We start from the raw sequence: 24174 nt of genomic DNA on the forward strand, positions 1-24174 counted from the left end.
GAACCTTACAGCTCGTTGACTTGATTGTTGACTTTAATTATGTGCTGTGACAAGACAAGAAAATTAAAAAAAATCCTGGCACTGAGATCACATCTGCCATATGTGCCCAGACATTATCATGTTGTTTCTTGGACGCTCAAATGGTTAGTCATTACCTTTCAGTTCTAAGCAGCAAAATAACCCAGAAACACTCAGCTCAGTTGTTTGTGCAATAAGGGAAAATCGAAGGCAGTAATACCACGGTTTGGTGCATTTACTTCAGATCACTGGGTTTTTGCATCTCTGTGTAGCTGCGATTTGAGCTGAATATAACATTTTTATGAAAAAGGCTGAAAATGCATGGCAGAAAATCCTCCATTACACTTTAAACTCTTGTGTGTTTACCCACAGTCCCCATGGACACTAATCAGAGGTATGCTGATAATTGTCATGGCTGTCCACTCTGGGAGAGGAAGCTGAAACAGGAGAAGGGTGCAGAGAGGTCCGCCAGCATCCGGCTGCTAGCCATCTCTCCGGTCATCTGTGCTATGCCAGCCATGGCATCCAGAGGGAAGCCTGTGGAAGACAAAGCTGGATGCTCACAACCAAACCGCACAAGCTCCCTCCATATTTAATCACACTAAATCTAAATCCAATGTGGATAAACAAACGAGCAGGCATTCCTGTTCCAACCCTGACATTCATCCAAGTCCAAATCTGCACAAATAAGAGCAGAAGAAGCGGAGATGAGGAGATGAGGAGCTGAGATGCGGGGTGGGGATCACAGAAGTGTTTACAACCGCAAAATGCTGGAGACTAATCTTCACAGCATTGTTTGCACGGACCCCATGTGTTCAGTCATTTCATGGAAATAGACTCGGCAGTATTCATCTGCACGCATTCTTTGCATTGCATTTATATATATATATACATATATATTTATGAGTGGTTATCTGCTTTAGTGCACTGAGAATCTTACTGAAAACGAAATTAAACTGGAAGACGTGCGTCTCATCTCTTCTCATCTTCTCTAATTTCTGGGCCCACTCTGAGAGCAGCCTCATGTAGCCCTGTTAATGAGATTACCAGCACTTTCTTCTTAGGGGATTGTATTAACTTTCACATGCTGGACTCTCACATTCCAGTCGCTGTTATGTAATTCATACAGTTTTTGCAATGGGCAGGTAGATCGCTCCACTTTTTAAATCTTTCTGTAGCAGTATATAGTTCTGCTATTAACTTTTCAGGCTTTTTTTGTCTCCTCTGCAGACTTTCTGTTGTGTATTGTTTTTTATTGTGCTAGCACACCAACAGGAATCAATAAAAGTAGTCTAATTTCTCACACAGGTGCACTCTCCTGCTCCACATTCATGCCTGGAGCTTAATTGCATTGCTCAACAACATCATGCCAGCCACATGGGATGGAGTCTAGGTGTGTGTTGGGCCAAATAACTGTGTAAGGCTACCCAATAATCTCACACGTGGTAAAAGATGAAAAGGCAGCTCGCACGTGCTGTACTACCCCACATCCTTACCATTTCCATTACCAAGCAGTTCAGTACACTTGATCTGATGCATGTAAGTCTGAAGAGTCAGCGACTAGTGTTCTAGTCTAAATCTAGTCAATTTTTCTTTCTTTCCCCACACAGAACCAATAAAAAATGAATCCATCTTCAGATAGAACCATGTGTTGGCTCAGTCATGCCACTCTTTTGGAAGAAATAGCAGACTGCAGCATACATTCGCCTTTTCCACTATTATATCAAAATGATCATTAAACATGAACTCTAAAAACAAGCCAATCTGTACTGTTTTATGGTAAAGATCACTGGGTTGTTCAGTTGTTTATGGTGTTTATTTAGTGACTGTTTGAAGCTTTATTAGGATGGAAGTAGATGCAAAAACAGAAGTATTTGTTTCATAATCAGGTAATGCAGGTTCCATAATAATTCATGTTCCTGGAATGGTTTCATCTGATAAGGAATAAATAACAAAAACATAAGAAAATACTTTCCAGGATGACAAAGTCAGACAAAAAGCGTGAGTTCTCCTTTCCTACAGATGACAAATCAGCGGCAGCGCCGTTGAAATCTTCCTGGTTAAAAGTTGAGTGCGCAGCTTGTCTCCAGCATATTGAACATCAGCAAATAAGGCACATCTGCCTTCTTGTGCATTCACTCATGCAGGATTTCTTCTTCAAACGCCCTCGATGCATCACTGAACAGGAGCGTGTGGCCACCCTTGACTGCAGAAAATACAAAGCAGACACATGCAGACAAAATGCTTCAGTTCAATACTGTCCTGGCGTGGAAGGTGATGGGAAAGGATCAGCAGGGGCGCACCACATAGTAGTACACCACATACTTAATGCAACAGATATAACTGCTGTAAAACACTCCACTGTGGCTTATCTCAAAAGAGGGTACAAATAGATATTAAGCAAAAAAAAGTATTTAAATAATATCACATTTTATGGGAAGCAAAAATGCATGTGTGCTAAGTGGAATGAAAGTGGGTTCCGTGTCTCACGCAGATATTCATTTAGTGTGTGTAATCATTAAAGCATTTAAGCAGCACCTCCCATTACTCTGTCTGTGCAGCTGGAATATTTGCAGTTTGTAGTTCTGATACTTGACGGTGAACAGGAGTTTAAAATGCTTTAGCGCCTGTGTGTATTTAGTGTAAGTGTTACTGTATGCTTTATGTGGTTATTTCTTGCATTGCAATAGACGCATCTCCACGAGCCTATGGGTGGCAAGCGGAAGAGGTGAAGAGCTGGGTGAGGGGGAGGGAAGAGAGTCATAGAGAGATGGAGAGAGAGCGTGAGTGAGTGAGAGAGGGAGCGAGGGAGGGAGAGAGAGAGATAGGAAGGGTGCAGGGTGCGCTCCATCCACAGCCTCTCTCACTGTGTCGGACTGTCATCCCTGGAGCAGTCGCCTGAATCTCCGCCACCCTGTGCAGCGGTCCTCCTCAGCTTTCATCGGGTTTTTAGAGTTGTAGCATGGATACGATTTAGGCTAACGCGTAAGACACCACCTAACAGTCATTAGTTTCATTTAAAGAAACCTCCTGAAGCTCTCCCGGCCGAAGTCACAATAATGATGGAGTACTGGAGGCAATGCGCGCTGTGGCTGATAAACTGCAAGGTGCTCCCAGCTAACCACCGGGTTACGTGGGACTCTGCTCAGGTATTTGACTTGGCTCAAACCCTCCGGGATGGAGTCCTCCTGTGCCATCTGCTCAACAACCTCAGACCCCAGACCATCAACCTGAAGGAGATCAACCTCCGGCCGCAAATGTCACAGGTAAGAAGCGGACCGCAGACACCCCCCTATTGTCCGTTCCTCCCTTTCGTCGCCGAAACTTGGTCCCGGTTGAGAGTGCCAGACTCCGTTAGAACTGAGCGTCTTTAAAGTTTCACTGCTTTTCGGTAAAAAATGAACTTCTGCTACAACACCATCAAATCTTAACTCGACTGCAGAGCCTTCATTTGTAATTCGGCACAACGTGGTTCACAAATAAAGGCACGGTTTCAACAAATGTCGAACTTTTCCAAAGATCTTGGTTGCCGCCGATCCCCAAACTGTGAGGTTCAGCGGCGGAAAGCGGCACAAAAGCGACGGTGTCAGCTCACGTTTGTTGCCGTGTCGTCAACTTGAGGGCCTTGTCCCTGTGCGAAACGTATGCCGAAGAAAAAAACGTGCTCCTTTCCATTTCAGAGAGCTCATATTCGCTGTTTTACGGAGTGAACAGGTTTGACAGACGGAGGGGGAAATCGCTAAAATATAGGAAAAAATGGACGGACTTTGGTAGCCAACTTTGCGCTGCATGAAAGTTGTAGCGTGAGCGAAAACGACCACAAGCTGACTTTCTCAAATTCTGTCACTTCACTTAGTAGCTGGTGGTTGGTGGTTGCTCTACACGAGACAGGTCAGAAAATAAACATGGGCTCTTCAGCAGGCCTTTTGCGCATGATGTTTGTACACAGGGCATAAGATTAAGCCGTTCTTGTAAACGATGCTAATTAGAGAATTGTTTTTTGTTTTAAAGAAAAGATGATTCAAGATGACAGATAGGAGTGCAGTGCTTTAAAAAAGAAAAGAGAAACCAAGCAAAAATGGCTTGTTTGGCTTGCCTAAGGAAGAGTAAGAGTTAACAAAGGCAACCATATAATCTCCTTTGTCTTTAGTTTATGGGATAGATAGATAGACAGATAGATGTGGCCATGTGGCTCTACTTTTATTTTGGTACCATCTGCTTCAATGACAGGACAGCTTGAACCAGGACCAGATTAATATTCACCTTCATAACAGTGAATCTGGGCGTCTGGCGTGGTGACAGCACACACAGTGACATAGCCACTCACCTACTGAGTCTGCAGGCCTGTTGTAGGAGTATTAAGCTGCCTGAATAACACACACAGCCGTGCACACACATTACCGTGTGTTACCTGTAATCGATGCTCTAATGCTCTCATCCACTCCAAACAGGTGATTAAGGTATGATATCTGTACCGTGATGTACTGCACGTCTGATGGAGAGGAGGGGATTAGGCTTGTTTCCTGGAAAAAAGGCACAGTCGATATGATATGCAGTTACCGCTCGTTCACAATTGAATTGGGAATCCGCTGTTTGAGCTCTGCGTCCGGGTCAAGTGGCCGTTTTAAGAAAGCCTAGAAGATTTTAATGTTATCAGGGGCAGTGGAAGTAATCCTTTTCAAGGATCTGCTTACACAGTCAGTTGTGTAAACCTGATCGGGGCTGTAAGAGAAGCCTATTAGTCCATTTACTGGCAGATGCTACGTTTGAATCAATGTCACTGCTCTAACACAGAGTTATCAGTAGTTGAGTGTTGTCTGTCAGCCGTGACATAATGACATGCTGTGTGTGGAAAGGTTATGAACTGCATTTACGCTCAGTGCCCGGCCTGGCCCGGCCTAGACTAGCTTATTTATAGACAGACTGTGTTTTATGCACGGTTGGATGGCTTACACAAACCGAGTCAGTGATGAAGCCACACTCAAAGGCAAATGAGCATTAGTAGTAGGCTTGAGCACGATCCCATACGTTTACAAAGTCCATTCGGTGATGTTGCCACTGTGTTTTTGTATTTCCCAAATTCAAGTTAAACAGTGTGAAATGGCTTTCTCTGTTAAGTCCGAGGTTTCTAGGTGGGTGTTATTCTGTTGTAATTGCTAACGCAACACACATATTGTAGTTCACCTTTTGTTTTTTGCAGTAGGGTGTGAAGTGCATTACTTCCCATTGGCTGAACAGAATATCTACGAGATCATAGCAGCAGTTATACACCTTTACGACCTCTTTATAGGTTCAGGTACTCGAAGCTTTGGTTCTGCTTACAAGGTATTACCATGAGCAGCGAGTATTTGTTCTCAGGCTGGCATGTCAGTAAAACCATAACTCATAGCTTTTCCTTTCAAGCACATTCACACCACATGAGGCTGGATATAAGCACCCCCAACTCCTCCTACATGCACATAATCGTAAAAAAAAAAGGGTGACAGAAGCCCCCTTACAACTTTCCTCCCTCTGTCTCCTCTAAGTTAAATTTATGAAACTGAGGGTGGAGCTGCTTCCCTCTTTCACCCTGCATAATTCATGAGGACCGTGGCAGCTACTTTATCATTGGCCAATAATAACACATGGGACGCCACTGTGGCCTCACCCATGGGACCTACGAGAGGGAAAGACAAAGGCAGTGGTAGGACAGGGCTACAAAGGGCCTGTCTAGCCTCCACAGAGGCATCTCAGAGGACATAATGGGACCTGCAGGGCTAGCCTGCTGCGTTGAGGTTGGCTGCTTTAATTAATGTATGATGCTTCAGAATCTCTGGAGAGCTCATGTGCATGATGTCGAAATCAGGGCTGCTTCTCTCTCTGCACCATTAATTGTGTTTAGGTTATTGGTAAGGTCTATATTGTGTTTCATTTCTGTTAGGAAATGGACCATGTCAGGCCATCAGAGACCCAGTAGGTCACTCGGATGTTGGATGAAAAAGCTGTGAAATGATCAAATAAAGTACCTGATGTCTGTATATTTTTTATTTATATAGCACCAAATAACAACAATAGTTGACCAAGATCTTACAATAATGCAGAGAAAACAGCAGCAATCAGACGACTATGATCAAGCATTTGGCGACAGTGGGAAGGAAAAACGTCCTTTTAATAGGAAGAAATTTCTGGCAGACTTAGGGAGGGGCAACAATCTATTGGGGATTCTCAGCTCATACTAATGAAATGAGTTGATGTGTACTGTAGCTTTTTTTCTGGTGAAGGCTACTTTTTTAAAGCTTTGAGTTTAGCATTTTTTCTGTTGCTCTTGGTTCTTGGAGCCTGAAGTGGCCATATTTGGCTAAGAAGTTGGAGGGCTAAGTTAACGCTAATGCTTACTTGGTTAGCAAAGTGCATCCATCAGTTATAGGGAACACAGTCATATATGCATGTTATCAACCTCTTAGGTGGTCTATTGCTACCAACTGGACAGCAAAGAATACTTTTTTATCAGGTAAAGATTCCCGACACAGTGAAAACACCACAAACACGATTATGAGGTCTAGTTCACTGACTCCAGTTAGCTACGGTGAAGCTTTGAAGACAACTGTTGTCTTTGTGGCTGATGTCTCATGTATTTAGGCTTCAATACAATATAAATAAATGAGGTATGTAAAAATGCACCTCTGCTGCAGTTGTCATTAAAGGGAAGTTGTCCAAAAAGAGAGTAAACATGCTTATTTCTTAAGCGACGTTGGGCAATGGAAGAGTCTGTGGGGGATGACTTGTTTTTAAGCCTTCTAGAAAACTGCAGTTTATGTTTTGGCACTGGTGTGTAGGCATCATTTTTCAAACTAAGAGGTTGCCCTTTGGTGAAAGGAAAAAAAAAAGATGTCAGTACAATGAACAAAGACTGGTTAAGTAGACATTCGTCTGTTTGTGTGTCTGGAATTGTGCAAACGGCACAGCATTTGCTTTTACCTAGCATCAGTATATCAGTATCAGGACCTAGTGTCAATATAAAGCAAGTTTTTGACCCATTTTGATCAGAGCTTTTACATTGCAGGGACGACCATAATTGTAGTCTAGACACAGCTCAACCACAGCCCAAGCAGCATTCTGGTTTTCTACCCAACAAAGACCAACCACATAATCAGTAGTTGTTTTTGACTCAGTGGAATTCAGGCTTTAGCTTTAAGAGGAACCGTGGATTGCTTGTCATGGTGCAACCAGCAAACCCTCCCTGTGTGAGCTGGTTGCATTTGTCTGAGTGTCTGTCACAGAATGTACTAAAAACACAATAGTGAAAGGATAGGGTAAAGGACAACCAGTGACTGGCTGTGAATTTGCAAAGAACGCCATGAAATTGTTACTGCGTTGGGTTTAAAAGCATATAATTATATCATTTGATTGAAGTTGAAATCTGTCCTTGTGCCCCAAACTTGTCTAGCCTGCTGTTGCGTTCCATGACACAGGATTTTAAACTGCAGCTTCAGAGTGAGCACGCTGCCGCAAAACCAACCAGCTGCTAAAAGTCTGTCAGTCAGAGCGGCCGTGAGCTTCAACGTGCACAGGAAATCAGGAAATGGAATAGAGGAAGGAAGTGAAACTAAACATGCCCTCGATCAAGCTCAGACCAAAGAACGCAATTAAGAGAAAAGAAACTTCTCTCTTCACAGTGCACGAAAGAAGAAGAAGAAGAAAAAAAGAATTGTTCTTTATAGAATTGTCTTCAAAGATGTCAAGGCCGAGGCTTCATTTTTGGAAAGCGAAAGTGAGAGAATGACGGCGTGTGAATGACAGTCTGGTCTAATTTTAACACGCCTCAAACAGCAGAGAGGTTTTCAGAGAGCACTGAAGCTGATTAACAGTCAAAAAAAGCAACAGAGGATGCTTTCTTAATTTTTGCGCAGATACCAGCGAAGACCCGATTAACACATTTATGAATTCTATTAATGCGATGCAGACTAGTGTGATGTAATCTATCCATTATACTCTTTAAAACAACTAATAAACAGCAAATGTATTTATTTTTGATCATTTTCCATAATACATTTTGACAGGTGTGTGGTTTCACCTGACCTGGATCTGACTCTTTAAAGGTCTTGTACACATGGTGCGCTTAGAGAATGGTATTATACGCTATACATGGCACATATGTATATTTTATTGGACTCAGACCAAAGTTCTGTGATGCAAATCAAAGAAGCCACTTTCCCACTGTGAGCTCTGTGTACAGCAGGCTTCAAAGACTCAGAGGCTTGCGCTTCAGTTGCAGAACAAAAGTCAGATACAGCGATTTGAGTGGGAGAATGAGAAAGACAGAGAGAGGATGTCTTCATTTTCTTTTCAGTGCCTGTGCAATGAGGCAAGTCATATAAGCTGAGCAAAAGGGGCCTGCATCTACACAACAGATTGCGATCCTGTTTAAAGACGTGTAAGAGGTGCCTCAGATGTCAGCATCTAAATTTGCATTTGCAGGAATGTTTAGAGTAGCAAAGTTGAGGGTTTGGTGTGAAGTATCAGAGTGCAATTACAATGTGTTTATAGAGGAATAAAGCTTAGTGAATGGAATATCTAATGTAGTTTTTAATAAAAAGCAAGGGTATAGACAGGAAGGATGGGGGGAAATGGAGACAGGACAGAATAGTGATATTTCACATAGTGACCTTATATTGATATTGAGACACCAAATATTGATATTTTACTGTGAAAATACTATGAAGAAAAGGGCTAATCTTATGCACTGCAATCCTGAGATAATGTTAGCCAAGCAAACTTAAATCATCTCAACCGAAAAACAAAAGGCTGGACTGCTTACCTGGACAAAGCTTTGTCCTAATCCAGAGCAAGCTAATGGCTCAGTCACACGAGTAAAAATTGAACAAAAAAACTCACTGACAATAGTGTGACATCGGACTGATATCAGACCAATAGATTATTGATATCAGATCGACAGCAGACTAACTCTGCCTTATGACAACATTTATGGCAGGTTTTAGTGACAGTGTTGTGTATGTGTGCTTGACAATTTTATCTTTTTTGACACCGATATTGTACATCAGACAGATATTGACAAAACTGAACTCTGAGGACATTATTTCCAGTAATGAAAAGGTTATAAAATACAACATGTGCTGTTGCAATACTCAGCATATCACAAAATGTTAAATAGTAGCTGTTAGATTCAATGTAAATGCTTTATTTGTGCGTCACAGACTCGCATCTCACAAAGACCTGCTCTGTGGGTTATATGGACACTACGAAGTGTGCTTTTCTTGTTATAACAAGTCTGAAAAGAACTTCTAATGTTTTTGTGGGAGTAAGAAGCTGAAGTTGAGTCTTCTTGCTTATCAAGCACAATGAGGTTTGTGGAGTTTTATACATAGAATCAGAAAGTGTGAGTTTTATATCTGAAAGGATTTAACCTTCTCAGCCAGCTTCCAGTGACGTCACTTTGCTTCTCTGGTATCATATCTCATTAAGGTTTTGCACTGAAGTGTACTTTTTCAGCTTTTCTTCTTCTTTCTGTTGTTATGCAGAAAATTAGCACCAGTGACCGTCCTTAATACTTAATATTCTCATCCTTATTGTATGCGCACTCACACCTGTGAGTCCGCGTTGCATGCTAATTTTGCACACGCGACTAAGCGCATGCTATTAGTATGCAGTATGCAAGGGTTCAGAGACAGCTCATGAGTCCCATGATGACTCCATCTGAGCTGCTGGAGCTCGGCTGCCCTCGTTGGTTCATTTTGAAGCAAAGATTGCACCTGTCAGAGTGTAAACACCACATTACTGCGCTCATGCACGCCACGTTGTTGCAAGGCTCCACGGCCTTCAATTTACAATTCCGGTGCAGTCGCGTTAGTTTGTTCCAGCGTGTCACCCCGATGACGTGCACGTACATGTGCGGCTTTATGTACAGTGACATGGATGTAGACATTTGCAAAGACGCCATTGCGTTGCATCGCACTTGTGCACAGAGCAAACTGACCTTTCTTCCTGTCACCAAGGTAACAAGCCGAACCACAGTCAACCGGTAAAGGCTACGCTCCACGTTAAAACTATATGTAATGTATATGCTGATTTAATTAGGAGCTATTCGCTGGTGGAGAATGTACTTGCAATCAATATTTATTATGTTACTCAGTTGTGGTGCTTTGGATTCAGTTAATCACTGTTGAGTGCTCTGAGAGCTTTAAGAAAGTCAATACTGTCTGTTGTCTTTACTGGCAAACAATCATCATCACAAGTGGCATTCAGTTTTCAAGGAGACCCTCAGCGTACACTATGATTATGAACATTTAAAGAGGCGCATTAGTAAACAACAACTGCAGTTTTACCTTTTTTCCAAGCTCGGAAATGTCAGGATACTATTTGGAAGATAGTCTGGAGCTGCAGATGTACACATTGATGATACCAGCGTACAACCACCAACCACGCTCATAACCTTTTACTGACAGGTTTACTGTTGTAGGAAGCCTGGAGCTGGGAGAGATGGGTGGAAATGAATGGAGCTGCATATATCTGTTGTGCACATGAGGGAGATACATTTTCGTACAAGTGTATGGACCCGGAATAGAAAAACCGTCTGCAGTTCACGAGATTATTGTCTTTTCCTGCAGGGACAGTAATGTGTAAGGTGCCCTGTGCTGACAGTGCGGAGGTGATGGATGGCCTTTGTCTGTCGGAAATGGGAATGTCTGCATTTGTGTAATGGAGACAGAGAGGGGGTGAGTCCCTGAAATAGATTAGGAGCTGTTGTGACTCAATACATGTATAACACAGCACATGCAGGTGATGAGGACAAGGGACAAGGTCAATTAAAGGCCTGAAAGGTCGAATTAAAGGCTCTAATTTGCCAGAAATAAACCTTTGTGGAAGGTGTAAACGGAAAAACGTTCAGTTTATCCTTCTAAATGCGCGTCTTTTCGCAGCGTGGTTCCAAAAATAGGCCCTGCACAAACCCATATCAGTCAAAGCCCACTCGCCTGAATGGGCAGCGGCACACACGCATGCACACGCACGGGTCAGATAGCCATTGACCTCGCTCTGTCAAGTAACACGGCAGAGTTGTTCACATTTTTGAACACAATCTTCCAAGAGGCAGAAAATAAGGGAGAGGAGGAAAGAGGAGGAGAAGGAGGAGGGATGCTGTCTGCTCACCATTCACGCTTCAGTGTTTGCTCATTCAGTGTGTACGTTTTATTTAGCGCTTGACACAGTTTATATGACATTCAACTCTCCACTTTCCACAACCCTGACTCCTTTTAATCCTGCCGAGCCGGTCACAGTTGAGTTGAAACTGCTTGACCTGCGTTGCCGCAGCCACGAGGGTTCATATCTCACACAGTAACACTAATTCACTCGGCTTATCGTCAGGGGTGGGGGCAGGGGTAAGCTTTGTGTACATGTGGGGGTCATCTGGGTTCAAACCAGGATTTAATGGAAAATGGCTTCCGAGTCACGTACTGGTGTTGTGGGGGAGGTAGCAGGGTTTTTCCCCTTTTGCCTCTTTGTTGCCACAGAGAGGCTCGGGGAGCTGTACTGTAAGCGTGCGCCTGGCTCTTTTGTGTGGATGTCAGAAATGTCACGAGAAAGACTTCCTGTCATCTTCACTTCTTCCTGTGATTTCTCACTTTAAGTATCGGGGGAGCTGAGCGTGCAGTTTAGAGTGCCATTCACCTTCATGTATGTAAATGTCATCAGGTGACGCTGATGACATTTACATACATGAATTTCAAAACTCTGCCTGGGCAACATGATGGTATTTGAATTACTGATCGTTCTGGCCTTTATTTTTAGGAAACTTTAATGCAATTGTGTGGTTTGGAGCACCTCTTATAAAAATGAAAGACTTGTGGACTTAAGCTTGAATCATTTGTTGTTTAGTTGCACAAAATCCAAAGAGGGCATCAACCATTTGTTTCATAATCTTGGTTGACTGTTTAGTACCAACTCAAAAACACTACAGCAAAGAGTGGAGTTACAGTTACGTCTGTGGCACAAACTCGGTTATTGCGATCAAATACAATGAATTTTCGATCTCACATGTCTTTGAATCAAAGACAGGATCAAGGTCTGCAACCACTTGGAGACCACTTGCAGTCTGCAGAATGACTTTGGTGGTAAAAGGGCAATAAGATGGAGTCAGTCTGATACGAGTTTGTTATTGAATGGGTTGACAACTGCATAAAGCAGCAATTAACAGTGAATAATCCAAAAATTAAAGCCTGTATGTATAAATTCGATGGTTTGCAGTTGCTTGCAAACCTTTGCCAGTCCCTCTGACAGTCTTTACAGTATGTCAAAATTGGACCGTGATTGTTTGGAAATAGATTACCTCCCACAAAGCGACCTGTGCAATCACCTTGCAGTTGAAACTGGTCATCCAGACGAGTGTGTTGCACGCTCCACCTCTGTTTGCTGCAACTACTTGTAATCAGGTGCTGAAATGTGAAGAAAAGTAAATCACTCAGGCCAACCACCGATTTCTTTTGTAGTTTCTTGGGTGGTTGTGGACCTATTTTTACTCTAGTGTGACTGAGGTTTGACTCATGATGCTTACTATTCTGTATATTTACAATGAAACATTAACGTTAACATGGCAACTTTTTCTCATAAACAGCTCTTTGGCCGTTTATGAGACATGTACCTAATTTTTCTGTATTTTTTTGCTGTTAGGAAGGTTGTATATGATGCAGAACATCTGCATTGAAAATAACTGGCTGCTTCATCTGTGATTCAGGCTGATCAGATCAATGATCCTAAACAGTCAGCTGAAAGAACCTGTAGAGTGACGGGGGTGTCAATAAAGTGATGTGGTGATCAGAGACTATAGAAAACCAACGACATTCACGAACTTTTAACAGTTTATTTTACCAGATAAACTTTTTTCAATTTTGAGGGAAGGGAGTGAAGTGACTACCAATGAGAGCGAAGGATGTAGTTGATTAGATATGACAGGGTGGTAAAAACATTAGTGGGTTACCTAGGCGACGGGAACATGGACCATCTGCTCGTGACCAACCATCATCGACAGAGTGATTAATAATGACAAAGGTTCATGTTTCTGCCATCATAAATTACCCTTTTTAAATTACACACTTTTCCATTCTTAGTTCAAAATGAGTGTTTAGCTTGAGTCATTCAGCTGGGAAAAACCTGCACATTCTCATTTTCTCTCACTCTCGTTGATACCATAATGCTTGTCCGTCACAATTACTCTGCATACTGAATGGAAGGATTAGCTGGAGCACCGCGTAGAGCTCCTGGACACACAGATGACTTTTAAAGCTCGCCACGTCCAAAGGGAGTGGGAACCAATGAGCCTAGTCACATATGAAAAAAAAAAAAGCTGTTGATGAAGAGGTGGTAAAGAAGTTGTCGTTAACTAGCAGGGAATATTCAGAGTCACGAGTGAATGGGAGAATAATGGGGAATGAGACACTGCGTTGAATTTTATTGTAAAGCAAAAGCTGTGCAGTTTTAGTGCACTTTAAAAAACGGGGTTATTGCTTTACACCAGAAAGAAAAGCTGCTGAATGCTCGCTGATAATATTCTGTGAGGCTGAGTAAGATGATGAGCGTCTGGCTGGCTAGGCTGCCTGTTGTGATGATCCCAAGCCCAGGCGGAGAGAGAAAGGAGTGTTTTTGACAGTGTCAGCAGACCTCTGCCTGCCTCCCACCTCCCGTTTCCTGGTTACACAGCTGACAAAAGCTCCTACATGACATGGATGTGACCCGAGCGCTTGGATAGTGATATCTCACCCACCGGTTATGACTTAAGAGTCTTGGCAAAAGAGCTCCACAGATCAGGCCTGCGCACATGATGTAATTCACACCGGATACAATATCTGAGTGATGGAAAGTGGCAAGACAGTCAAACACAATACACCTAATGTATATATCTCCTCTACATTTCATGGTTTCCTCTTTGTTGTCCCATTTTGCTGTCAGCAAGCAGATGACATTTGGGGAGCTCTTACCTGAGAATTTGAATTCTTTGCACAAAGCTTTGGGTCCCTCTGCAAAATATGCTTTGTAATTAATTGATCATAAACAAGGTTCATGTGGGGCGATGGCCAAACGTCTGGCTGTATTTCATTGTGTATATCTGTGAGAGAATGAGACCAGGATTTCATTAAGCAACACAATCCACACAGGGCCCATAAAAGGCTCCGGCTTGTTGCTATGGAACTTAGGCTTGTATCAAGGAATACATGAGCAGAAACTGGAGACTTACTGTGGATACAGGGACAGGGGACAAAAACACTACATTGATATACAGGATTTTTTCTCTTTGACTTCCACATGGTTGGTCTCAGAAATGAAATGCACTTGTAAGATTTTAAGCCCACCATACATCAGTCTTGTACTGTATAAACTATGCATTTTATCCAAACCTAACTGGCGCGTGTTTGGAGCTCCCTGCTGAGACTTCACAGCCTAATCTGTCTTTAAATCCTTGTTCTCCACAATGAAGCTGTTTGCTGTTTTCACTGAAGTACAGAAATAGGTGCATGAACATCGTTGGATGCATCTGCCTTGGATGCTGTGCAGTTTCAGTAGGAACATATTTGAATTGAAGGCTTTTAAATAAAGCTACTGCTCGTCCTATTTCGTAAATACACGACAAAAACAAGCGTGTTTGATAAGGGTCGCTGCAGGGGACACCGTGTCACAACGTCACGTCATAAGTTTTACTTGCAAAATAGAGTAAAATCTGTTTTTGGGACTGGATGTGAGAGACATAAAACCCCAAAGATACTGCAAATGTTAACCCTGTTTTAACAGCATTTTAAAGACGTTTTCAGTTCAACCAGGCTTAGTTGGGGTCTGAAAAGGAAAAGACATAAAAGAAAAGCATCAAATAAATAAGACAAAGTACAAACTTCGAACAAGCCCTTATTTAGACTTATTTAGCAGGAAATCTTTGTAGAGCCTAGAACGTAATCTACACAAGTGGTCGACATCGTTGCTTTAATCTTTTGGCGGTGCATTATTTGTTAATTACCTTGTACTCCTGTCCTGGTGTTTTATATGCAGTACCAGCCAAAAGTAACAATCAACCTGCTGGGATTTTTAAAAAGCCTTTGTTGTAGTCAGTTTTTTTAGAGGCTAACATATTTCATCCTCAAGGTTTTTCACTTTGTACATTACCTCAATTGATACAAGACAGACTAGTGACAATTGTGAAGTCACAATCGAACAGGACATTGACGATAGTTGCGGACTGTAGCGTCCTGATGTGTAGTTACATTGCACATAGTTTACGCTGTAGGTTGCGGTAAAGGTTTTCAGAGTTTTACGGTCTAGATATAGCTAGCAACGATCTAGCTTTCCAGCCAGAGGATCGATCCCCAGTGAGTGTAGTAGTAAAGGAAGTCTGTAATCTCAGGGGACTCTGTTTACTTAAACTATTTAATTCTTGGATCTTTCTGAAACATCTTTTTAGTTCATCTTCTCTACGCACTTAGCTTCCACCTGCAAGCTAATGTTAGCTTGCGTGTGGGTTAGCCACAGATGCTAAAACCACTTTAAGCTGGGATATTCTGAAGCTCTAAGTTTTTTTGGACTTCATGGGTTGAGCTGCTGATTTGTGAATCTTTTCTCACATTAGGGATTTTGGCCATGCAATTGTCTCCAGCTCTCAAGTCTGTTTTTTGAGCTGTTTTGACGTTATGGCAAGGCACAATCTCTCCTTGTGCTTGCTGGATGAGGCTGCTGCCACTGGGAAATGCAGTTTGGTTGATGTTCTTGGTGTCTAAGGTTTAAGTGGGTCGCCTCGTCATGTTAACATCCGCGTGAATGCGGAAGATCGCACTGAAACATGACTGATGTTATTCACCCCACCTGTCAGTGGTCTTAATGTTATGGCTGACTGGTGAATATCAGACTTTCTCTTAATGGCAAATTCAGATTTTTTGAAATTTTCTTTTAGAACTCACTCTCTCATTGGCCTGGACATGGAGTCTGGATTCATATGTACGCACACACACGCATGCACACACTTACACATAAGGCCCTTCGATTCTTGCGCCCCAGAGAGTCACTATTGCAGAACAAAAGCTGCCAGTGGAACAGTTAGCGGTTGCCTCATCCTGCTCCACTCTTGTTAATACAATTCCCTCTTTGCTGTCTTCGGCTCAGTGCAGTAGAGAAGCTGTCTTTCATATAGCATGTCCTCTGTGAAGCTGCTTCCCTTAGATAATATAGTGAGGTCCTTTGGGACTCTCCAGAGACTCCAGGCAGACAAGATGTGCTTGTCTGATAAAAGAAAGTGATGTGTACAAGTGTAAACATTCAATATTATTCACTCAGTGCTTGCTTGCTGCTCTACTCTTATCTGGAGCTCGCTGGCTGGGGGCTTTTCTTTCTCCTGTGAAGCCATCTGTAAAGTGTAATTCAATTGCGGCAGAGAGGCATTTTATATTTGATGCGTGGACATGCTCCGCACAGACAAATCTGATTCTGCGTCGTACCATGAGAGGGAAGGTGTGTCACGCATAACAGAGTAACTCTGGGCTGCTTTGCATCCTTTCCCGTGCTCCTAGTTTTCTGAGGCGACACTGACTCAATTAGTTTACCAAAAGTTGCCATACATGATTGCAGTCAGGCCTAAAGGTATGGACTCATATATGTGGTCTGTTTAGCAAGCAGGAAACAGCGAATGAAATCTGTTTCCTGCGAACTTGTTACCCAAGAAGAAAAAGAAGAAGACAGTCTCTTTTAAGATACTCAAATAAAAAACTAAAAAAAAGGACCTATAGAAAGATCGTGGCCTTTAGAAAAACAAGCTGTATTTCTCCTAAAATGCTTCCACGCAATTAAACATGGCTGTCACCTAAAGTAACCGAGTGTTTCTGCCCCTAATTCAGATGCTCCTGAGATTTTTCAGACATTTTACAAAGCTGACGGTGCTGATGGGCAATGAAGTTAGTCTATCTTACTTCACAGCTGCTGATATATACACAGCAGTGCAGTGCTTTCAGTTGTCTACATTCATTGTAGACTCTGATCCCTTTGTCCTGGTTTGACCATAAGTCGTCACTGCTCAAATGCACAAGCTGAAACCACACAGCCGTTCCTGTTGTGACTCTGTGTTGGCTGTGATATTGTGTTGTCTTAGTACCTGACGTGTAAGTATTGATTTACTGATAGTTCCATCACGTAAGTGTCATTTTGTCATGTAACACGTCTAATAATGCTCGGATGTAAAGCAAACAAACAACCAAAAAAGTGTTCCCAGCAATTTGGTGCATAGTGGTGTGGCCAAAACCAGTACAAAATCAGAACTTTCGGAAACATCTCTTACATCAGCATCCTTTTTTTGTCTTCCATCCTGTATTAACTACGGGAAGGCTAAGTCGCGGATGCTGCATGCTGGTTAAGCCCTGTGTGTTGACATCACCCCCCTTCACTCACTTAGTGCCAGCAGTTCTACGAAAACAGTGTTAAACATCTTTTACTTAATACTTTAGACCTTACCCCCCCACCCGTGTTTTTCAGTGGTTCCACATAATATGGATAAACAGTTTCTGGGCTGAACTCCATTAAGATCATTAGCAAAAGTTTCAAGCTGCAGATGAAGCAAAACACTTGCACGCTCAGTAAATGACCTTGTTTATTAGTAGAGTTACTTATTGATCATTTGATTCAATTTTCACGTGTCAACGTGCACCCTCAGCTGTAATTAAGCTCTAAGGCTCAGAAAGAGTTTCTTTTCATCTTCATTAGTGTATTTGCATTGTGCTGCTTGCCTGCTAATAACCTTGTTGCCTAGTATGGAAAATAGACGTCTGTGCTCAGCAGAAAAATTACTATAGTGGCAGATTTTGAGGTGAAATCCTCAGATCCTCAGTTTGGTCCTCGGAAGAGACAAATCTCCATTAGGCTGCATCATTAAGAGCCAAATCAAACACGCTATGGTTACACCTTGTGAATAAAAGAGCAGCTGAAAGTAGCTTTAGAGTATTCACATTCAGTCTGTGGTCAGACCAAATCAGCTATTTGCTAATCTGTCATTATCAGACTGAAATATTCAATAAACAAAAGGGTAAAAAAGAGACGGAAGAAACACCCTTCATCCATCTAACTAGTGTTGATTTTGCATAATTTGTCCTCAAGAGGGCACTCCACAGTCTCCCTGTTGGCAACACAACAATGAAACAATGGCGTCAGATGTTACAGATGTCTGTTACGCGTACCGGTGGTGAGGTTTAAAACAACACTTTGTCCATACCTAGTAGAGCCCAACAGATATAGGATTTTTAAGAACAGTACCGATATTTGTTGATTTTACAATGTGATATATCGATATATGAGCCAATAATTCTTTTCCATACACATGATACATAAACAGATTTCCTTAACATTTACTATGTACGATTATTTACTTGTTCACACTCTATCTGACTCTGTTTGAATCAGCTGGTTGTTGTATTTGTGGCGTTCCAAACACGTGTTGCCAACTGGGAAATTGCCCTCTAGTGGACAAAATATACGTATATATATATATATATATATACGTATATAAACTACCCAAAATATGTTGACAGAGGCATTTCAGGGATTTTGAATCAATCTGAGCTCCAGATGGGTTAATTGTTAATCACGTTAGCCATGATGACGCCGTTAACGCCACATTAACTTGTTATCGCCGAGTAACCCCTTACACGGATTGATCTGCTTGTAACGCGGATTAGCCCATTTTAATGCATTAACGCGGATCAGTCTGCGTCAATGCTGACTAATATATATATAGAGAGATAAATTTATATAGATAAATCTATTGGACAATATAAATGCTGATACTGATAGATTGGCAAATAGCGAATATTAGCTGATAATATTTAAATATTATCTGGCTCCAATAGCTAGTGCCAATACCAATAAATGCTTCTGTTTTCTTCAGTTTTTGTACTTATTTACTTCCAACTTTATATCAGGGACACAATAAACCTTCAGTTTAAAAATAAATAACGCTAGTGTAACGTCTTTCAGCTCTTTCTCAAACTATCTTTCAACATTTAGCCACTTTGAAAGTGATTTAACGCAGCACATTGTCCAAAGCTGAAATGGAGGCTGAACATAAACACACCACAACAGTATATATACAGATGTACTTGCCTGTGCGCCCAATATTATCAAATGTACAAGAGTTATGTAGCTATGCATTAATGTTAGTAATGTACTTTTGAATTTGGAAATGCAGCAACTATAACCAGCCAGCTTATATGTTTGGTGATTGTTAATGAGCTGTGTTTGAAGCATTGCTTTTTAAATTGTATTTGAAATAACCAATTTCTCTTGGGATTTTAGCTTTTAATTTGCTCTTGTGCAGCAATTTGCTGAAGATAAACATCACAATCATAACTTTATGGAGGTTTTGACTCAGTTTAGACTGTGAGATCCAGATAATGCAATGACATAATTAGTGTATACACGTGGCATGTGCAGTTAGCCAACTATTCAACTGATAAGTCAATAATAAGGACGTTTCTTAAAATTTCTGTTTCGTTTACATGACGATAGCAGAGACGATGTACTGTATGGGGAGGAGTAACCAAGATCTCGGCCTTTCTCTCCCTGCTCTGTTGAATTATCTTTTCCTTTATTATGTAGTACTTATTTCAACAGCAGATACATCATATTAGTGAAACACGACGCCTTTAAGCACAGCTTCCCCCCTCTCTCAGAGCTGCGGCCCTCCATTGTCTTAAACTGCGTGGCCTGATTTGACAGCGAGAGTGAAAGCTGTCAAGCACTATCCAAAAAGCAGAAACTGTACGGTGATGTCATAAAGACACGCGCACAGACACGCAGCCATTTGGAAAGAAAAGTGAAACATCACGATACTGCCTGTAAATTTACCGTCCTGCCACTGACACATGAACCTTTTCTGTCTCCCCGACACAGTTCCTGTGCCTGAAGAACATCAGGACTTTCCTGGCAGCGTGCAGCGACGTCTTTGGCATGAAGAAAAGCGAGCTCTTTGAGGCCTTTGACCTCTTTGACGTCAGGGACTTTGGAAAGGTAAGGCACGACTGCTACAGGCCCGATAAAGAACGTGACGGAGGCTTTGGCATCGGCAGCCTGCATCCACCCTCGCTGTGTGCGCCAGCTGTCCCCAAAGACTGTTCTGAATTAGTCAAATGTGCTGTTACACCCACTTTTGCCTTTGTCTTTAAGTCACGCAACTTGGAGCTACATTTTTATTAGTCTTTCAGTGATTTCTTTCTTAAAAGGCAGACTTGGTCTTTGTGAGAGCATCTGAAGTGTAATTAGAAGACACCGGTTTTCCCATCACAGGTGCTAATAAATGCAGTCTGAGGCCACAGTTTGGCTTGCTTCACACTCCCAAATCACGAGTAAAGCTGAAGTCAGCAACATGACCCAGCACTTTAATCGCTTCCTCTCATTAAAGTAAAAAAGTCAGCGTGCAGACGTTAAACGGGGGGGTTAAACGTCTGGCCTCCGGTTCGTTACTTTGATAGGGCTCTCAGTCTTCACTCGCAGGGCTGTGGAAGCGTCTGCGGCTCTCCGGCAGCCCTCGGGAAGTCCCCAGGAGGTTAATTTAGAAATACCAGGCTTGAGCAGAAAGAGGGTGCTGCTGCATTTTGGTGCACACGATGTGTTTACAAGATGACAGGGTCATAAATCCAGAGCTTAAAATGTGTGTATGTGAGAGCGAAAGACTGAAAAGCATCGATAGGAATGAAAAGTTACTCTGAAACACTAACTACTGGAGCACTGTGAGCTCACCGGTCAGGTGGCAACACTTGAGAGGAAAAAGTTAAAATGGGGTACTTCAGAAGAGCACAGCAACAACACTCAGTGCTCACCTTGTGTTAGAGTTCAACTCTGTGTTTCAGCTACACTTTCACAGCTCGCTTTGAATTATTGGAACATAATGAAGATCTTCTCCATCTTCTCTCTAGCTTTTGTTTTTAAACTGGTGTACTAAACTGAATTAAGTAGCTGAGAAAATTAAGCCAACCATTCATTAAGTCAGTTATAATTAAAAGATATTTGGACTGAGGCATGTTCCTTTCTTTATTTCCTGGTAGAGCGAAATACAAATACAAATCTGTATCCTTGCTTCTCAGAAACAAACAAATGTTAAGGTTGATTTATGCTTGTAATTGTACATTCTCATATTTTACTATTCAATTGTTAACTCCTGTCCTTCCAATAGGATAAACACAGATTTGTACAGGGCTTCAGTTCTGTGTTAACCAGATACGATTTGGTGGCAGGTCCATGCTAGCTGTTTTGTTTCTAGTCTTTATCCTGGGTTAGCTAGCTACAGCAATGTGAAAGAGAACAGTTTCACAGGATTGTATAAGGTCCTGTGTACCCTTACTGACTCCATAGGAATTAAGAGGTTAAGTAGCAGTCGGGGGCTTCTAATGGACTCGATTAACTGATCATCAGTGAGTGTGAGCACCTCTATAAAGCGGTCTTGGCAGTTTGTTGGTCTGAAGCATTCATACCAAATCATCACCCCTCATTGTGTGTGTTAACACAGTGTCACAATCTTTACAGGAATGGACGTCCCAGTAGAGTCAGAGCCTCATGTTCGTGACAGTACAGTTAGAAAAAGACCGAACAGGGATGGCTTGCTTTGAAAGATGACCAAGAAAAAGCCTCTTCACTCTATAAAGAACATGGCAGCGCAGCTTATGTTTGCAAATCAAAATCTGAACAAGCCTCATGACTTCTGTAACAACATCCTTTGTACGGATGAGACTGAAGTGGCGATATCTGGCCATGATGATGTACAAGCACCACATATGGTAAATGAATGGCCTCAAACCTCAATGAGCCGAGGCGATGCTGTAACGAGTGGGTTGTGTTCCCTCTAAGATGATGTACAAACTCATGTAGAAAACTTCTTGCTACTAAAGGTGGTTCTACCAGCTATTGAATCATGGGATGTTGTTTTTTACAGTACTGTAGAGAGTCCTGTGACTATATTTCACATGACTATATTTGGTTCGAAGCTTTCAAACAGGAAATTAAAATGTTCTCACATAGAAGGATTTACATAGAATTTGCTTTTTTGATATTGGCCACATTAACCCGCTGCTACTATTTATTTGGAAGTAGTACATGAGGTAGAGCTTTTTTTGGTGCATGGTTACAGTTTCAATGGCTTACAGAACCTGTCAGTGAGAGACTGATAGAGTCAGACAGAAAGCAATAAGTTCAGGGTGTTGCTGCTGAAGAATCATTCTGGGGTCTGATTTTGGCCGGATTTTTCTCCACTGGTTTCAGTTGGTGGAGGGAGAACTTCGATGATTCTTGAGTGAATCCCACTTTGCCCTGAGTGACTCTACCATCTCTGAAATTAGACTGGAAGCTGGTTGGTAATCCTCGCTCGGCTGGCTCCGCAGAGGCTAATGGAGCGAGGCGGGCAGGCGATGAGCGAAGCTGCCATTTACGTGACTTTTTCAGTTTTTTTTATTTTATTTTATTTTTTTTGTTGTTTTAAAAATAGCTGCCGGCCTGCTTCTGAATAAAACATCAGCTGGCCTGTTTATTTGAGAGTTTATAGACTTAGATATAGAGTCTGTGCTGGGAATATCTCTGTCTGCTTCAGCAGTCGCACTGTGTAATCTGAAAGGTATTAAAGTCCTTGACTCTGCTACTTTAGAAGCTGGGAAGGAGCATTAAAGGGAGAAATCCTTAGAAAACATGACCAGACTAGGAAAATCAAGGGCGCGTTTAATTTGTAAAGCTGCATCTGTCTGACTGCTTTTGAAATTTGAACGCGCCTCGGCACAGCGCCGTGATATCAGCCAGTCACAGAGACAAAAGCAGCAGGTCTGTCTGCAGACCTTTCTGTTCGGTGCAAGAACATCTGGTTTGAACATCTGTCTTGTAGACACATGAGGGCTTGTGGGTTCTGCAGGGAGAACAGAAACTTGGATGTGCAGGCCGTGCACACACTGACACACACCTGGCTGACAGAGAGGAAGAGCGAGAGGGCTCCAGAGTTGATCTGTGTGCGATATTTAGGGCAATAGAGCTGCGATATATCCCCTCACTGTTATATCTGTGGAAGTGTTTGGCAGCGTGGGCGAAGAATCCACAACGTGTGTTTCACTGTAAGGGTTACAGTCATTTTACCATACTGTGTGTCCACTGAATGTATAATAATACAATGCGTAGCTATTACATGGGTGTAATCAGTGTACTGTCTACATCCTGAAGCTTATGTGCCCCAGATGACATCACTAGCCTGATTGTGTTGCACACACACTGAAACAATATTGTTTTGTCTCCAAGCTCTTTTGTGTGCTAAGATGTGCACAAAATGCATGAGCTTTTAAAAAGACCTTTCCTTACATATCATAGGAAAAATGTGCCATCTTGTGCTTAGTGTGAAAGTTTTACATGTTAGGAAAGTTTTAATGAATGAAAACACATACTGCCATCATCATCTCTGTCAGTGACTAATTGTCTCATTTCTATTTTATTGCTAATTCCAACTTGTGTTTTTTAAATAGAATCAAAGTGCTGACGGGATCTTTCCATGCTCACACAGTCACATGGTGGGCAGTTTATCCTGGAAACAATGACTCGCTTTTTTTTTTCTCAGCTTCAGTTTTTACACTTCAAGGAAACAAGATCGTGCAACAACCGGTAGCTTAAGAAGTGCTGGCTAGTTGATTTTTGTTTCCAGTCTTTAAAGAGTATTGCGCTGACCAAGCTTTTTTGGTTCTGTGGTCATCTGGATGACTGGTGGATGCTCAGGCCTCCACCCCTGTATAGTAACCCTCCATTATGTACTGTATCCCATTTTCTACAGCTTTGCATGTGCCAGAAGATGCTACACCTGCATATTGTTAGCTGTGTGTCATGTAAATCATCTGGTAATGAGTGACTACTCTTGCATGCTGTTGTTTTCGCAGCTGCGCCCGACTCATTCATCTGCTTCCAGATCCCTGCGTTTTCATTACGCGTTCTAGTTTCATTAATCAGGCAAGGGTTTCCAGGTTTCCACAGTCCTACGGTTACAGTTTGATTTCGTCTTCATATAATATCAGCAAGAGGTTACAACGGAGCAGGTATCCAGTCAGGAATCAACCTCTAACACAGCAATCCCCAACCCCCGGGTCACGGACCCGTTTGGTACCAGGCCGTGAGAGTTGAGGCTCGGGTGTGAAA

General features: G+C 42.2%; 1 protein-coding gene across 2 annotated transcripts in view; it reads left to right on the forward strand.

Annotated features, from left to right (window-relative positions):
- Window positions 1-2883: 2883 nt before the first annotated feature.
- The window catches only part of vav3a (vav 3 guanine nucleotide exchange factor a), an 88513-nt gene continuing 67222 nt past the window's right edge, over window positions 2884-24174 (forward strand). For both annotated transcript variants that reach the window (XM_026179207.2, XM_026179209.2), the window contains exons 1-2: window positions 2884-3284; window positions 19918-20034. In XM_026179207.2, the coding sequence (XP_026034992.2) occupies window positions 3078-3284; window positions 19918-20034 (324 nt within the window). In that variant the 5' untranslated portion in view covers window positions 2884-3077. The remainder of the gene's footprint in view (window positions 3285-19917; window positions 20035-24174) is intronic.

This window comes from Astatotilapia calliptera, chromosome 9 (genome assembly GCF_964374335.1).
Source record: "Astatotilapia calliptera chromosome 9, fAstCal68.1, whole genome shotgun sequence".
NCBI classification, from domain to species: domain Eukaryota; kingdom Metazoa; phylum Chordata; class Actinopteri; order Cichliformes; family Cichlidae; genus Astatotilapia; species Astatotilapia calliptera.